Source organism: Diorhabda carinulata, chromosome 4 (assembly GCF_026250575.1).
Source record: "Diorhabda carinulata isolate Delta chromosome 4, icDioCari1.1, whole genome shotgun sequence".
In the NCBI taxonomy this organism is placed as follows: domain Eukaryota; kingdom Metazoa; phylum Arthropoda; class Insecta; order Coleoptera; family Chrysomelidae; genus Diorhabda; species Diorhabda carinulata.
The window spans coordinates 8,069,018-8,087,826 of record NC_079463.1 but is presented as its reverse complement, the minus strand read 5'-3'; the positions used below and the strand labels follow the sequence as shown (position 1 = coordinate 8,087,826).

The window sequence follows — 18,809 nt, the reverse complement described above, 5'->3', positions numbered from 1 at the left end:
ATTATTTGATAACTTTTCTTTAAAAAATACAATAGTAAATAAATATAACTTAACAAATACTGAACTTAATTAGGTTAGCTAGATGTACATGTGAATTTAGAATATAAATCAGTGTTTTCCAATCTTTTTTGTGCCATACCCCAGTTTAGCCTTTCTAAAATTCTTATCACTCCTCATATAACACACATAAAAGTTCAATTGTTTACTAAAGAAACTCAAATTATAATAGGTTTTAGGTATAAATCACTAGATAATTGTTAACGAAGCACAGTAAGTAATAAATAAATTTTCAAAACATATAATGGAAAACTAGAATTCAAATTGCAATTAATTTCAATACAAATTTCTCTATATTAATTTACCAAGATTCTTATGCTTGATGCTTGCTGCATGGGGATTTTATATTAGGTTCCAGTTTTGTTAGCTTCAGTCTGAAGTCTTAACGTTTTGTTATATTTATTTTTTACCAGTAAATCATTCACAGCACTAAATGTACAGCTAAATATGATGGATGGAAATGGTATTTGATTTCTGTTTCCTCTCAAAGACAACTCCTTTTATATTAAATAATGTTTTGCAATTCTATAAGTTTCTCTTCAGACAAATCCACTAACATTACTTACATCATCCGTGTTGTTAAAACAATTTGTCTTAAATAAGGCAATCTTTCTTGTAAATCAGCATATGAATTTTCAAATGATTGACAATAATAAGTAAAGCAGTATGAGTAACTTCATATTTTTTGAGCCAAGAAACTGTTAACTCGATAAAAGTAATAAAACTAAATATATTCGCTTTTGCATCGACAAGAGTTATATTTGTTCCTTGATTTAATGTCTTCGGTTAAGATAAAGAAATAAAATCAAGTACGTTCACTTATTTCAAATTAATACCAAGTGTAAGCTGTGAAAAACTACAGCGAGAAGTCCGGTATTTCCCGCTGAGCCTGTTTGCCGCAAGGAAGTTCACTTGATGATGCCAAACACCCTGTTGATATTCTGGTCTTGTCAAACCAGATTATACCTAACATTTGAATTTGACACCGAAATTGCATTTTAATCACCCCGTGAGAAAAGGTTAAACTCGACTCAATTTTCGACTGCTCCCTTGTGTGGCGTGGGCCCTACATTGGGAAACACTGATATAGATACTGGTAATTAAATTTATAACTTTTAGAACTCCAATAAACTCAGATGTATTTATATGGAAATCGACGGACCTTTAAAAGTAGTTATAGATTTTTGTGAAGTATACAATGTTTTCTACCTTATACCTTTTCCCAGCATAAAGTCTGGATATTATAGTAAAATTTAAGCTAAAAACAAGATTGTAAATTTTTCCATTCTAGAAAAATTATGTTATAATTGATAAACTTTTAGTAAATTGGTCATGCAGATATATATTTACCCATGTTTCCAGTACTTATTGCCCAAGGAAGGTTTATTTGTTTTAACTGTCAGCCACATGAGTTTCATTTTTAGTTATGATAAAAGATATATTCTCAAAAATAAGTTTTGTTATTCGGTAGAGTTTTCAAAAATATATTCATATCAGCATCAACAACTCTTAACTTGATATTTATTATAGTAATTATAGTAATTCTGTCTTTTTAACTATTTATTGCTTTGGGTTCGTAAATGCATTGAGATTCCAGTAATTAAGAACTTCGTTGTTAGTTCATTGGTTTTACATGTGTATTCCTAGAACCGTTAAACACAGCTTCTGTCAATACCAATCGCCTTCTCTTGATTAATCTATATATTTGGTTTCATCCTTTCCAGAAAAGATCAATTACCATATAACTCAGTTTCTATCTACAGTTGTTGCGATGCAATGTCAAACAATCAGAGGTTAAAAATGGTCAATATTTTATTTTGTTAAGTGATCATTAAAACATTAAATGAATAAATATATTTCTCAATAACTTATAACTTGTACATTGTGATATGTGTTTTATATTTTGTGAATGTGATTCAATTCAAAATAAAATTTAGTTGGAAAATGAGATACTGTTTTTATTTTTTGTATGGTACGGAAAGAATTTGTAAGTATGCATTGCCTTGTGAAAGACAGAGAAAAAGCTAATGACAGTAAAGATATTTCTCTAGCAATCTTCATTGACATAGAGCGTGCTTTTGACAACCTCACACATCAATCCGTGCAGGAGGTTATAAAAGATTGGAGGTAGAAGTTCAAATGGACTGACACCACCACACATCAATCCATGAAGAGGGTTATAGAAGATTGGGAGGTAGACATTCAGATTGACTAGTGCGATACTATTACAGCAAAAAAACACAAAAAAACGGTCACCCCTCTACTATTATTGCCCTGAAGGGCTGTACGTAATAAGGAGTCCTATTCATAATCCTAGGTTACAACGATGATCTCGTGGTGGTAGTAAGGGGCAAGCAACAGGTTGGGGAGATGAAAACTGTCAATCAACCCCAGAAAAATAATACTAGTCCTATTTACAAGAAGATAGGTAGCTATCCGCGCACATATGTTTGAAGAAATTTACGTGGTACTTTCCATTAAAATAAAGTATCTAGCTTGTAGGCAAGATATGAGGACTCAAGCCTGAGATGCCATGAAATCCGTGTGATCACATACGCATCGCTTATTTGGTAGTCGGAAGATGGAAAAGCAACAGCTCAGTCAATACTAAACAAATTCCAAAAGCTGATCTGTGTGGGTAGAGGTGCTGCAAACTCTGCCCCTCTATACTTTGTACTGGGAAAAGGAGCGTTTAGCGGTGCCCAAACCCAGACAGAAAGCTTGATGCGTAGATATTTCACAAGTCACCTAAATCCAAAATTGACCTCACTGGTATACAGATGGTTGGAAGCTAGCACAAGGCGTTGATTTGAGTATTTTTAGAAAAAAATATATTTTCAGGCAGTGCTGCAAAAAAATGTATGCCGTGACGTTCTCGCCACGAACGCCCAAAAGAGTAATGCTTAATGAAATGCACCAAAAAACTTATATGTCGTTGTGGGCGTTAAGTGGAATGCACCAAAAGACATATCTCATTGTGGGCGTTAAGTGGAATGCACCCCTAATAGTAATTGTTAATGTCAAGTGTGTCAAGTGTCAAAAATGTAACAAAACCTAACCATATTTTGTGAGCTAACTAAATATCTATAAATTAAAAATAAAAATATATGACAATGTCTGATCAAATTTTATTAAAAAATTTGAAGACCATTATAGGGGATGATGTTTCAAGCGATATAGTAAGGTAAATTTTAGATATAAAAATAAATACATTATAACAGATTGTGCAACTTTTCTGATTAGACAAGATATGAATTAAGTTGTGAATACAAATAAATATAATATAAATATGTATAACTATTTAATATCTATATTGATTCCAAGTTACATCAAAAGTATCAAACATGAAGAAGACTGCGCAGAATTCTTCGAAAATATCCTAGACAAGAGCAACAAAGACCATCTAAATTCCTATCAGTGCATTCGAAAACTTATCTTGGGAAAGCAGTCTAACAACAAAACAGTATCTATAAATTCCAGTAATACTAATGTAAATAGTCAACAAAAACCAGTTGTTAATAAGAAAGGCAAAACTAAATTTAGAGATATAAACAAATTTCAAGAGAAAAAACAGCAAGAAGAAGGTGAGAGAACGCTATAATGTATGTTTGTTCAACTTTTTCTGTGAATGTTTTAACTAGAGATCTATCAGAACTTTCAATCTTCCTATCTGGAAGCTAAATGTGTTTATTTAAATACTGCCTGCTTTTGAGTATCATTTTCCCTTTTCATTTGAGATCTGTTTCTATTACATTCCCAGAGTCTCTACTTTACAATAAGTTGGTTCCATTTATTATGAGCTGCTCATTTTTGTGTTGTCCCTGTTTTATGCCTTTTCATTGCTTTTTGTGATCTGAATGCTATTAGAACAATTACATCCTGTCTTTTATCTGATTTTATTTGTTCAGTTGAATAATTTGATTTAGGTATATGTAATTATAGTCTTGAACTTGATTCATTCATTCATCATACTAAGATCAGATAACAACAATAAAACAAGGGTTTCTGATACATTGGAAAAACAAATAAAATGTAATTACAGGAAGAAGAATTTGTGATTGCTTAGGACAAGAGCACGACTTCATGAATAATTGTATGGTATGTGGTAGAATTCATTGTATACAGGAAGGACCAGGACCATGCTTATTTTGTGGAAATCAAGTATGTGGAAACAGTCAATCTTTTTCCCATTAAAAATTGATGTTTTACACATAATGTAAATTTTTTATTTTCCAATTTCTCAAATATATCTAAAATTTTAAACAAAAATAAACAAGATAATAATGTATGTTGTTGATAGTCGAGCTTTGATGTATATTATCCTTTAAAGCATCTAGTTAAAGTTATTTTTTTCTTATAAAATCTACAATGTAAAATACTTTATAAAGAGGAGTTTTGAATTAATGTTTACATTTGATGTTGGAAATTGGAAATTTTCATTGAATATAAACATTTTATTTTTTATTTCTATAATATGTCTAAAATTTTGACTGAACTTTGAAACACTGTCTGTACTGATTGGGCCAAAACTGTTATATACAAATAAATATACTATGAAAATAAAATTAATTAAAAAATATATTTTAACTGCAAAACTAACTGCTTATTCCTAGATAGAAATGTTTAATATCTTGTCAAAGCTGAGTAAAGGGATCAATATTTAATTTATCACATCTGTGCTGTCACAGATACTGGTACAAATGATCAGTAAAATTTTGTTTTCACACAACTAATAACATAACGCAAGGCGATAATGGTAATAAAAAAAACCAAAAAGGTCGTTTATAAAAAAAATTATTGTCACTAGCTAATATTGGCATCCAAAAAATGGTAATTGGCGGACTGTATTCAGAAATATATCCCAAATTTTAAACAAAAATGAACACGACAAGAATTAAATTTAAAGCATCTAGTTATAATTACATCTATTATGTAAAAGATGAGTTTTTCTACATTTGGTGCAAGAACATTATGGTACAATTTTTTTCATCACAAATTACAAACTGGGAGGTGCAACTTTTTGTTTGTAGATTAAAATTTTCTTTGTTATTTTAGATATATGTAAGAGGAGAGGAGGTATTTGAGGGTAGAAAACAGAAATCAATTATGAAGTAAGTTCAATTCTTTTTGTTTAGTTCCATATCTACTTGCATCAGTAATTGGTGAATATCATAAAAAAGTTAAATTTGGATAATGAATTATTCAATATAATCAAGTTGAAAATGTGGATGTTTTTTGCAACTCTCGATTGTGCTAGGATATAACTGACGTTTAAAACATTATTTTTGTATTAGGAATAGCAAACTCTAAAATTTCTAGAGTAAGATAAACAATTTTTGTCATTTCCAAACATGACAAAATCATTTACAATTACTTCAGCTTCATTCGTATGAAATCTTTTTCATACTGGTACAAAATATACTTTTCGATTTGTTCACATAATTATTACAAAAAACCTATAAATAAATGTTATTATTTTTAAACATTTTTGTCTTTGACATTATCTATCTTATTAAATTGTAGGCCAAAAGAAAATAAAGTTTTTGATGATGACAACGATTATTTTAAAATAAATTCAAAAAAGAACAACAATGATGCTAAAAGAAAAATGGTTATAGCACTTGACTTCGCTTCTCGAAAAGTTGTAGAGAGTAGTGAAGAAGATGAGAAAATTAGACAGAGACTATTAAAGGATTCAATAGAACATCTTAAGAAAGTAGAACAATTATATAAAGATATTCAAAAGTCTTCGGAAAGGTCATATGAAAGAATTAGAGTTGAGGTAAGATTTTGATATGTAGTTTCAACCACTTTTTGAAATGAATATTTCTATTTTACAACTTGATGCATTCATTTACTATTATATCAATGTTTTTATCAAATCAATAAAGAAATCAGATGATGTAACTGACAGGCTGCGAAATGGATATTTATGAGAAATGTTGTTTTTTTGATTGTTCGCGGGGGTTGAACACATACTATAATATATTTATAACTATATATAGTTATACATATTATACAAGGTCGAGAAAAACTATCGATGTCCATAATACCGTTTCTGTGATTGCTTGGAGAGTTGGATACAGGGTCGAAAAATCGATGTCAAAAGGCCGATTCTCTGATTATTTGTGTGGTGGCGTTATGCATGTACTATATAGGCATATATATTATACAGAATCGAAAAGAATTGTCAACTATTTTTATCACTACAATAAGGAAAAACTATTTTAACCTAAATATTAACAGTTCATCTCATATTTTTTTGTATTGTATTTGTATTTGATCCTCTTCCTTTCAACAATGTGATTAGTACTTTGTACTAATCTATTAGTCCTAAAACAAATTAATGCAAAGTATCTCTTCACTAGTTGTTGATGTATCATTGCAATTTGTTCATTGAACAAGTTCACTATTTAAACTTTTGTATAAAGTTTTGAACATTGTGTATATTTGATTTATATTAATATACAAACTGTTTATCATAAATTTGGCTGTTTTTCCATTGTTGTTTATAACAAATTCATAATTTATAGAATGCCAACGAAGATTTAGTTAATCTTTTGATACAAATGCGACACAAAAAACCTAAAGAGGTAGAAAATTTGGCAGAAGAAGATTCATCAATGCCGATAATAGACTATAAAACTAGAATCTTTGATGAAGACGTGATGATAAATACTGATCATGGTTTATGTCTCAGCATGCATCAGCCTTATGCTAGTTTATTAGTAGCTGGAGTAAAAAAGTAAGGAAATAAAACCGAACTAGTAATATTTCTTTTTTTTAACACTTCTAAGTAAGAAAATCTGTACGTTGTCTTTATAGATTAAGTCATAAACTGGGTGTGTGTTTCCTAAGTAATTTAAAATATTTTAGTGAGCGCTTTGCACTCAGACAGTGAAATGTGTGTGACTCATTCATTTAATTTACAAAATTTACATAATACCCCCGCTACTCTAATTCAAAATTGAAACAAAAATTTCGTCATATCAGATTCAGCTTACAAACCAAAACAAAATAGTTTTGATATTAAAACACGTGAGTACACAGTTTACAAACCTAGACTGCCTTAATAATGTACCCAAGCCACGTTTTATGCTCTCTGAAGTTATGTGTTGTTTTGTGTTCCCTTTTATAGCTGCTGCACTGGGGATGTCCATTGTTCACTACACTCCAGTTGTCCCGCTTCTGCTAATATGGAAACTGTCAATTTATGGATCTGTATATCATACAGAAATACCGATAAAGCAAATGAGCCCTTCATAAATGTAGATGCTAATTAATATAATTTATCCGATTCATTATTTCAGGCATGAGGGTCGTACTTGGCCCACTACTCATCGAGGAAGGTTATGGATCGCGGCAGCTGCCAGAGTTCCCGAAGATGACGAAATTGAAGCCCTAGAATCGTTTTATAGGGAATATTATCATGGTAATAACATTAGTGTTCATCCAAGGAAATTATTTTTCATATTTATTATTCTGTAATGAAAAATTAATTTGTAAACTTTCTACCAGCCAGGTAGCAACGATTTTACTTTAACTGGTGACTATGCGACTTACCTCTTCTGGCTGTTAAAAGATTGAATGTTAGCACCGTACGCTTTGTCGACGGATTGCCCCTCACTCATAAAGAAGGTTTCGGCGGTTTCCTTTGGTTTCTTACAGAAGTGACAAAAGCTGTCGGAAGTTTTTCCGATGTTCTTCAGATAGTACTTCACACAGTGTCCAGTGAGCATACCAGTAACTCTCCTTAGTTTGTCTTTGTTCGGCCAGTTTTTTATGATCATGACTTGATGGCTCTTTGGGAAATCTATGAAAGGAATTTTCCCGCCTTTTTTGTTCATTGCCGTGTATTCCAGTGTGGCCATGTCCCCATAAGAGTTACTTTATTGTTTTCTCCCATTGGGTTCAAAGATAGGTTATCTTTGCTTTAAGATAGTTATGTTGTACGTAACGAGCTGTGCACGTTAGGATGGTATATGTTTCCGCCTGGAAAATGGAATGATCTGAGCCCATTGGAATAGCAAGCTTCCCAATATATTTCTATCCGTACTTGTCCATTTTCGAGCCATCAGTGTAGAATAGTAACGAGCCTCGTGGGGAACGTAATTTCTGCATTTGTCCATTGCTATCGACTTGTTATTATAATTTTATAGTTTTTGGTAGTCCAGTAAAGTCGCCGGGCTTAATGTTCCTTGTATGCCTTCATTGCTTCATTCTCTACGAAGATCTTCAAAGGCGGCAAGTCTAAAATGACTTGTAGTGCTGCCGTGGGACATGACCGTGTTATCGCAAGGCATGCCGCCCTTTCCAACTGATCTAGGGTTGTGTCCCCAATTATTCTTGGTCACCATATGAAAGCTGCATAATTTATGATAAGTCGATTTGTACATCCAGTTCATAATTTTGGGTTTCAAGCCCCATGTTCCTACCACAATTCTGCAGCTGTTTAAAGGTGTTGTGTTCATGCTAGTCTCTGATCGAAGGTCACCCCGAAATATTTAATATCTGACTTAAGGATTTGTTCGACCCCGTTCATTCCTAGAGATTTTGTTCCTCGTAGTGAATAGAACTAAGATGGTCTTTAAGGGGTTTAGGTTAAGACCTTCATTGACACACACATTAAAATATTTGTATGTAATTGCTCTTTCTAAGATACTATCCCTATATTTTATTTTTTTATTCTATGGCTCGTTTTGATTTGCTTTGACTATCATTAATTTGGTTCTATTTAAATTTACTCCAAACTCTAATACTTTTAAGCTTATAGTAGTAAACAGAGTTTAATTGCATGCTTTTTGTACCTCCCAAATAGCTTGATTGAATATTTCTAAAAAAGTTAATGATTCACAAACAAGCTCAATCCATCTTTATATTTATTGTAACATTGTCTTTTTACAGATCCTTCCCTTAAATTTCCAAAGGAATATCCAACAAGTTGTCTTCTCGGATGTGTTTTTGTTGAAGATTGTTTGGATCAAGTAACATATAGTAAGAAATTTCCTAATGGAGAAAGTAACAGTCCTTATGTTCTGATTTGTTCGTCTCCAATGATTTTGCCAATCTTTTATCCAATTGTTGGTAAACATAAAATATGTAAGTATTTCGACACATCTGTCAGAACTAGGGTATTGACCCCAGTGCTGTTTATAATATAATCACATAATATTGAAATCTGGAATTATGAGTATCTTTCAAAAACATGATATATTTTACAAAAAGTACTTCAACTGTTGTTTTTCTTGACTGTATGCTGAACAATATTCTTCAGAGAATATTTCTTTCAAAAACTGTTGTTAAATGTTAAGTTAGAATATGTACAAAATATCTGGAATTCTTTGGTAAATATTAATATATTCATTTTTTTTTTACAGATTGTTTAGATAAAGATCTTCACAAATGTGCGAAAGTAGCTCTACAACATGCAAATTATGATTTTTAAAGTGACATGTATCAAGTTATTATATTAAAATTGTGTTTATATTAATATACATTTTTTTTATTCTATATTCCAAACAACAAACTCTACAGTGTGTGTTCTGACATAATAATTTCCTATTTAAAATTAGGCTACATTAAGAATTACTTAATCATTATATCTTTTATTTCAACAATATCTTATATATTTATTTTTTTAGCCTATACTTAATAAATGCACGTCCTATTACGCCACCCTGTATTTGAAAACAAACTAAGCTAACAAACATAGCAAGACTCACACTTCCTGTGCATTTTTATCATCCACCATCTTCTTTTTCTTTCGGGGTCAATGGTACAGTTACTTTTGACCATGTCTATGAAGACTTAATGCACAAGTTTCAACCGATATTTCTTAGATTTTACCCATCTTTAAACTAACAAGTCTGAATTTGCGAGAATGAAAACAATTCGTACAAGAACCTTACAAAAATATGTCAGTTTCAACAACCAAATATAAACCTGCCCTCGTATAAAATAAACAAATGACGGATACTATTATTTTTGGTTTGTAAGACACTGTTTCGACTTTCGCTTGACAATACGAGAGAGAAATTTTTTAAAAAGTATTATTTTGAAATTTAATGACTGATTTATGTCATGGACAAAAACTTTTGACGGTAATGTATGTTGAAAGATAAATTTGTTCAAGGAAAAAAGTTTTGTGTCTTTGTTAGGAAACCCTCGTATGAAACAAATCTCAACGTATAAACTGAATATAACTTTGATACAATCGTGTCAGTTCAGAAGTTAACGAGATATTAGCGATGCCCTCCTGTAAGTAACAAACCAGACAGCGACTTGGGAATATCATCATTCATTCAAGATGTCCACGAACACAATTAGATTAGGAAACAATGCAAATCCAATTTAAACCATTTTGAACCGCAGAGACATCACGAAACTTAAGCGATGTAGATGAAACAATCTGAAGTGAGAAATAAGAAAAGTTATTGATGGGTCAAATTATATTACCATCTTAATGGGTACTATTTTTAGAAAAATTAACAAAAGAATAAACCCTGATTTTTCAATAATCTGATAGATTGTGCGATGTAACGTTTCTACTAGTTGTAGTAATTATTTTCTTAATTCTATATTCAGTTCAATTTTTTCAAACGTGCAAACAAAAATCTTTCTGCAAAATACGGATTGACTCTTCCATTGCCTGTTTATTTGTCGGAAATCGCCTTTCACCATGTTTATATATAAGGAAAAGTAAGTAGTCGAAGGGATCAAGATCTGTTGAAAATGGTGGATGAGGTGATAAATAGTAACATTTTTCGGTAACGATAGATGACGATTGGGCAGGCGTATTTTCTCGATGGATCGCTTTTTTTATAACGCTATGCCGTGACTGTAATTTTGTTATAAGATATAATGACGGTATATTCAAGTTGCATTTCCTGCGACATATCGATATATGGGTTACGTTTACAAGAATCCAAACATTCATTTGAACTCTTAAGGTGAGCGAACTTTAGTTAAGCAATTGCCTTACAGATAACTTTCATATGAAATAGATACTTCTTCATCTAATCAGCATTCAGCATCATCCTTCGTGTTGATATGGCTACTTTTTAAAACAGATAACAAATCATTCCATGGCACCGAGCATTTGGATAATAATATTTACATAAGTTGTCTTTGGTTTCTTTTTTTTATATATTTACCCAACAACGATAACAATTTTTTTAGGTAAATATTAAAACTAATCTAGCACATCACTCAATAAGTACTACACATTTTTTATACAAAAATCGATTTTTCTCATCAATGTAATCTCCTTCAAGAGCAATACAATAATTCCAACGCTTCTCTAACTTCTCTATGCCGTGCTTGTAGAAGGGTTTGTCTTCTGCCTCAAAATAAGCTTCAATGTCAACAATTGCTTCCTCATTTAAGCTGAATTTTTTACGGGCGAGCATTTTTTTGAGATCAGCGAATAGCCATTAGTCACTGGGAGCGAGACTTGGACTATACGATAGATGAGGAAGCAATTCGAAGTGCAATTCGAATTCAATTGACCTATCGTTGCCATCGACTTGTAAAGAAGTGCATTGTCTTGGTGGAACAGTGGTTTTTTCTTTGACATATGAAGCCGTTTGTTCTAGATTTTTGCATTCAAACGAATCAACAACTCTATGTAGTATTCTCTCTTGATTATCTCTCCCTTTTGAAGATGAACAATATTTCACGCGTATCCCAAAAAACTGGAGCCATAACCTTTCCAGCTGACTGGACGCCTAGGAGGTGGTTCACCAGCTGCAGACCACTCAGATGATGATCGTTTTGATTCTGGAGTGAAGTGATGGATCCATTGTTATATATAGACTCAAAAAATCTGATTTATTACGTGTTAACATGGCCAAACACTGCTCTGAATCATCAACACGTTGTTGTTTTTCATCGACTGTAAAAAACACGGCATCCACTTTGAAAAAAGCTTTCTCATGGTTAAATGTTCATGCATAATTGTAAACACACTGCCTACCATCTCATACAGTTTAAATTTACGATTAGATATAATCAATTTGTGGATTTTTTTGATGTTTTCTGGAGTAACCACCTCAATTGGACGACCAGAACATTCACTATCATCGGTGTCTGTCGTGACCACGTTTAAATTAGTACGGATAATACTTTTGAAGCCATTGCAGAGCTTGTACAGTATTTTTTTTCATTATGAAGTAATGATAAATTGACAAACGAAATTGTTTTGAATCTATTGTTTTTAAAATAATAAAAGTAACTTCATTTAAATGACTGTAACTTTTTTTGATTAATCGAAATGTCATGAAATTTTACACGTAGCCTTTTGAAAGTTGGTACTTCATAAACGTCATATGGATTTGATAATGGCAGCGCCATCTGTGTGTCAGTCACAAGACTTATTGATTGATGTTATTATATTATATTATTTATCAGATTTATATGAAATTTTAACAGATAGTATCAGAAACATGGCAAATAAATCAACATGGCGAAAGTGTTGTCAACATCCGAAATGCTATCTGTTCTTCAAACTGTTCTCGTATATATTTTTTATTGTCTTTATGAATTTTGAAACTCACCCTGACATACGCGTGTGAAACCTGGAAATTATTTCAATTTCTAAGAAATTACATTTAGAAATGAAAATAACTATTCAAAAAAATGTTCAAAAGAAAATTACAATGAAATTTTAGATCGAAAGAGATTTTTTGTCGATTTTATATTACAGTACTTTACGATTATATCTTCACAAAAAAAATATTAAAAATTATGAAATTGTCATAAAAATTTAGAATAGCAACGGATCTGCCCACTATACTTTCTCAAAATAGTGAAGTATTGTTATCCTTTTCAGAACTGAATTATTTATTCATCTTCTACGCATTTCATGGATTTTCCCGGCAATAAATTGCGACGAATATTGAATTGCATCAACATGACGGTGTTGTTGTCAATACAAACATCTATGATGCTTCGAAATGCATATGTTGACTATGCTTTCGACTCATCAACAATGCGACAATCTTTCTCGTTCGAAATCCCTAATTTGAATTGAATTCATTTCCACATATTATGCACTTATACAAAGCAGCATGGATATGTATATAGACAAATCAACATCATGTAATTCAATATTCGTTGCGGCTTGATGTCATAATTTTTTTTCATTCTGAAAACGATGATTTCGATGAGATCATTATGAAAAATACAATTGTTTTGACGCATTTCGAAGTTTAAAACACTTTAATTCAAAAATAAATTACGTTCAAACCATTAGAATGTTATAAAATGATCCAGTTGATATGGGATCCTTTGTTAACTTGGCGATTGGCTTCGAGAAAGAGACCCAGAATGAGAAGGTAGTCCGAAGCTCTTGCTCATCTTTATGCCAGATCCAGACTTTCGTCAAGTTCCTCTTAGAGACTCTCGACAGTCTTGGCAAGCGGAGGTGGCAGGAGTGGTATGCATTCACACTGTCCATTTAATCAGTTGCTCGTTAGAATTACTATAGAATGGATGTGATTCTAGTGCCGTTTATAGCAAAAATGGATTTGATTGAAGCTTTTTTTCTTAGATGCCCTCTTAAAGTTACCATTAACAAGTTACATCGAGTGCCCGACGCTTTTTTCACAATAATACTAGTATTTTCCATTCATTATTATGTTAAGCTTAGTTTAAAAATTATTATATTATCTCTATTTTTTTTTTCATCATCAACAAAACGGTAGGATATTATGAGAAAAAGTTTAAAGCCTCTAAGTGACACAAGATAATCCAGATGAATTGAAGCCCTTTAAACTTTATTTTATCAAGGTTTGAGAAAGTCTTCTAGAAGTAGCTGAAGATAATTCCTTTTTGTGGAAACGAAAGAAGTAGCATCCTCTCTCGAAACTGATGAAGAATTTCCAACCATCAGCAGAAATTTAAAACAAAACCGTTTGACTATGAACGCCGACACGAGACCTCTCATGATTAAAAAAATTAGATTTTTATTAAAAATTATAGATCAAACTTTAAGCTCTCTAAAAAACCCATTTGACTAAAATGGAATTAAATGAGTATGATAATATTTTGGGATTTTTAGCGACATATTCAAATTAAGTGACAGAGGTCTTTTAAGACGTTCTGTTCTTGAACAACGACTGACAGATCAGGATAATAAAGATATAGACTCCAATGATTTGTTTAATGAATTTAAAATTGTTTTCATTATCCTATGATACTGACACCTGAAGTATTTTACAATATATATTTGAAAACAATTCAATCTCCATCCTTCCAAAAGTAAACATTTCACCAAGGATTCTTCTGAAATTGCCTGTATCTGTTTCTAGCAACTGAACAAGAAATTTTTGAAGGTATAACTTTTAGCGAAATAATTAATGAATTTGCAACAGCAAAGTCTCGGAAAATACGAGTATTGCTACTACAATAGCTATTTTTTATTTTTCTATAGTACCTAGCTATTATCTTTGATTTTATAACGAATTTACCTAGGTATTTGTTATCAGAAGTATCTGCATATTTTTCAAAATATCTCAGTATACGTAGAAAATAGTACTTACATATATGTAGACGTAAAGCATTATTTTTGTAATTTGTTCCTAAAAAATATGATTTTCGGTTTTGGGTTACGTTCTAGTATTTATAAACACCGAGTCTGTACACCTTTAGTTTAGTAAATGCTTTAAAATGGATGTAAACGTGAATTTAATTTATTTTATTATGATTTTATTCTGTTTTTTTTTTAATATTTTGGTCTACAAATAAATATAACTTCTAAAGCTCATTTTTTTGCTTTATTTCAAGGACCTTCCTACCTACCTTCACACAAAAAAAATGAACATGATTCAAAATGCCGTAAGGGGCGCCAGAATTCTTATTTGCACAAAAGCGCCAGTATCGCTTACGGGAGCACTGGATTTGATTAACGAATTTCAGTTGTCAATCATATCCTATATTACAACAACGGCATATAAAGTTTAAATCAAATTATACGTCATATACTACATACGAGGTCTGGCTAATAAATAACGAGACTTGTTACGAAAAAGGGTTTGATTATAAAAATTATTTTATATTCCATTTATCGAAGCAGTGCTGGAAGTCTTATTTGGTGAGTGCCTTTAGGAGCTCAGCTGTTGTTTGCTATACCGCTTCCATCGACTCGAATCGGGTCTCTTTCAAAGCAGATCTTTATCTAACCTTTCACGGAAATCTGAGCAGACCCGTTGACGCAAGAACTTTTGGTCAAGAGTCAGATTTTTGGCACCAACTTCTCACAGACTTTTGCACTGTGTAATTCCTCGTATAAAATTTTTCTAACCGTTTCTTTATCGGCATTTACAGCCTCGGAAATCAGCTGGATGCTCATTAGACGATATGTACGCACAATTTGGTTCGTTTCAAACAGCTACTGCACAAATACTATAAAAGTGACGGAAACGTGTTTTGGAACGTGCATAGATAAGATACGAGTATCTAGATACCCAACGCACTATTCCTTTTTACCCTACCCGTCTAGGGCGCCGTCTAGACACACAGTTTCGTTATTTAATAACCAGACCTCGTAATGCGTTTATCTACGATATTTATATCATAAAATTGTGCAATCAGCGACAATTTATAATATTCGTTTTTAATTATAAGTATGTGACTAGTATCAGTATTATTCTTTGGCCCTAATTAAACTAGAAAAAGTTGGAATATAAAAGGTTGATTGACGTATTTACTCTAAAAAAGTGTGATCTTCACTAAGTTTTTTTGAAAACATTTGAATTCTTAATCTAACTCCAAATCCTATTATTTTAGACTTAACATAGATCCCTGATTCCAATCGGATATAACTTTCATGATATTTTTGTTATGTCGTATAGCGACGTCTCTAAATCCTGAGCGTGGGTGAGAATATCTGACCCAACTCAGAGACTCTGAAACTGCGCTCCGCTCAAATCAGAAACAGTTTTCCGACGACAAACTATGTAAACGGACGCGTTTGCTGTTACTCGGGCTTCCACTAGAAAATACGTTACTTTTCGAAAAAATTGATCATTCGTGAGGCAATTTGTTTCAATACTAGCCTTGAAGACAGTAGGTAAGATATTTATCTATTATAATGGTGTTTAGGAAATACAAATAAAACTTTTCATATTTTGTAAAATTTCAAATTTGCTAATACATCTTGTTCAATTTGGAAATGAGGAAATAGATTTTCAATTCACGTATACAGTATGTCCTCGACTATTGTAAGGTATAAAAAATTCTAGATTCCATATTTTATTACTAAGATAAATTAAGTTTTGAAAAATCAAATACGTCTCAGAAATTATTTAAAAAACTTTTTTTTCTATAAAGTGTATTTTATGTGGCAAATACGAAAAAAGTTATGGAGAAAACTAAATTTAAATTTGTACCATGATGGAAAATCCACCCTTGGCTTACTACGACTGATTCATCCTTCATTAGTGATAATTAAATAAAAGTAAGTTTCTACATTTGCGCATTTTCGAGACGTTTTCGGAATTATCCAAGAGCTGACTATAGTTGTTCTCTACTAATTAATTGAACTGTGAGAGTTATTCTATAATTTAGAATTTGCTCTTGATAAACTATTTATTTTACCCTTTCTTATACAAAATATCTATTATTGTAAGTCGGGATCTCGCAGGCCAACTCATTTTTCCAAACCATCTTTCACCAAACTGATATTTTAGTCAGTAATTTTTTGCGTAGAATGAAAAAATGAGTCTTTCGAATGTTTAAAGGTAGTTCATCAATAAATCTTTGCAGAATTGGTAATTAAGTATGCTAATTTAACGTTCCTCTAACAAACGAAGTTCCTGGTTCGTATACTATGGTGCACTACTAACTTCTTTCTCTATCGGGCAATGGGAAGTGGCTTCGCTCCAATATCGATAGGATTGGAAAACGGAGCGTTGGTGATGGAAGTCAGAAAAAATTATTAATCTATAATAAGTTTTTTTTTTTCGAAAATTAGCTACCCTGAAGTAATTATGCTTCGATTTAAGAGTAATATTTGGGATAGGCATCTATTGAATTGAAAGCAAATAACGAACCTGTATCAGATTTATTGTAAGCTTTCTGTATTTTTTCCTCATGATGAATGCTTCCTTTGTAAGAAATCTCTTGATCAAATGCCAAACAGTACTTTTGTTCATTGAAGTATTTGGATACTTTCCACTGAATACAGCAAAAATAAACATTATTATATATGACCGATAATTTTGGATTTGAATTCTGATTTAAAACAACTTGTAAGCAATAATTTTCGTTGTATTACATAAATGCTACTTTCCAGTGCCACTGAAGCCTAAATCTCGTACATAAATTTATATTTTTCTGTGGAGAAAAATAAGTTTTTTGATACTTTCAAAATACTTAATTTTTCAAAACTAAAATTATATTATAAATTAGTTTTTAACAAAGCAGGGCTGGTATCTAAAAAATGAAAATTTAAATCGAGAATTTTTTTATCTTTTCCACGAGTAGTTTCACCTATTCCGAGTATAATACCAGCGTACACTGGAACTAAACAACAAATTATTGGACATTGTAATTTCATGGTCAGACTGCTGGCTGTACAAAAAAGTTAAACGTAAACATCCATTTTTTAACGAGGAATTGATTTCTGTCTTTAAATTTTAATTTTAACGTATAAGGTGGCCCAAAAGACACTTTTTTTGATTGGAACCATATGATTTGATTGAATCCACACCTTATTTCCAGCAACTTTTACCTAGGTCACATTTTTTTAAAGAAGCAACCGTGTATAAGGGTTACGGGTTTGTCGGCAAAACAAAACCACACTTTTCAATATAAGGGGAGAAGGTACCATTCAATTAACAAGTTTTTCGCGCACACAGATCTCTTTTTTAAGAATATTTTCGAGTCCCAAGATCGTGAATCCATCATATTGCTAATAATTCTTCCCGATACTGAATTTTATTTCATTATTGACTCTCGTTTTTACAATTCATGAGGATTAAAGACAATAATACGTTCATAAAGTTTAAAAAAACCGGCACGAATCCTCAGGTAGATAATTATTAATTAAAAAACTATGAACCTTCTAATTAATTTCTGTGGAGGTACATTTCTAAGCGATTTTCGCAATAATTTTAAGATATATTTACTGGAAACTACCTTCTATTTTATTCTAATAATAATATTTAATTCGAAGCATGCTATAAATACATATTATTACCTTATAATTAGTTTTACTACCTTCTATGGAGTTGCCAGCACTATTTAAAACGAAGCCTCATAAAAATCCACGGGAGACAAGTTGAGTGACCTTGGGTAGGTTGTCCCCAAATTAGTTTGCGAGAAATACTTTCTCCAAGCGAATTATCGAAGTCCTGGCCGTGTGTTTAGTCGCAGTATTGTGAAAGCACAAGCATTATGATAATGATGGATGAGCTCACAGTTTCGCAATTCGTAACAATGTTAATATTTCTCACTATTGACTTTCGTCGCCTGGCCACGGGCATTTTCAAAAAAAGACCAATAACCCCAATCGTGGATAAAGCGCACCAAACAGCTATTTTAGGGTAATGCAATGGTTTATGGTGTTTCAGTCCAAAGTTATTAGAAATCTGTAATTGGCAATTGTGTGAACTTTTAAATGAAAATCGCTCAAAAAAATTGAATTAACAGTGCGAAAATTCTTCAACAAAAATTTTAACGTCAAATAATATTAATTTGTTTGACGTAATTTTTGGACGATTTTGATATTGAAAAAATGAGATAACAAAGCT

General features: G+C 31.7%; 2 protein-coding genes and 1 long non-coding RNA gene across 4 annotated transcripts in view; 2 read left to right on the top strand and 1 right to left on the bottom strand.

Annotated features, from left to right (window-relative positions):
- The window catches only part of LOC130893464 (uncharacterized), a 170,008-nt gene that overhangs the window by 106,797 nt on the left and 44,402 nt on the right, over positions 1-18,809 (bottom strand). The gene's annotated exons all lie outside the window — the stretch shown is intronic.
- Positions 3,066-9,547, top strand: LOC130893462 (activating signal cointegrator 1). Its single transcript, XM_057799625.1, has 9 exons — positions 3,066-3,241; positions 3,382-3,641; positions 4,100-4,218; positions 5,113-5,168; positions 5,581-5,839; positions 6,591-6,802; positions 7,368-7,489; positions 8,962-9,156; positions 9,435-9,547. Exons 1-9 carry the CDS (start codon positions 3,165-3,167, stop codon positions 9,500-9,502), a joined length of 1,368 nt encoding a protein of 455 aa, XP_057655608.1. The 5' UTR covers positions 3,066-3,164; the 3' UTR covers positions 9,503-9,547.
- Positions 15,991-18,809, top strand: part of LOC130893460 (tyrosine-protein phosphatase non-receptor type 13-like) — an 87,174-nt gene continuing 84,355 nt past the window's right edge. Inside the window, exon 1 of one of the 2 annotated variants that reach the window (XM_057799621.1) lies at positions 15,991-16,126. The gene's annotated coding sequence lies outside the window, so the exon portion shown is untranslated. The remainder of the gene's footprint in view (positions 16,127-18,809) is intronic. The other variant, XM_057799623.1, reaches the window with a different exon arrangement.

What these genes read in the sequence shown, in the direction of transcription:
- LOC130893462 (XM_057799625.1), top strand. Translation starts at nt 3,165, where the DNA reads ATGACAATGTCTGATCAAATTTTATTAAAAAATTTGAAGACCATTATA. An exon ending in GTTTCAAGCGATATAGTAAG is followed by an intron (nt 3,242 to 3,381) that starts GTAAATTTTAGA and finishes ATTGATTCCAAG; the next exon opens with TTACATCAAAAGTATCAAAC. An exon ending in GAAAAAACAGCAAGAAGAAG is followed by an intron (nt 3,642 to 4,099) that starts GTGAGAGAACGC and finishes ATGTAATTACAG; the next exon opens with GAAGAAGAATTTGTGATTGC.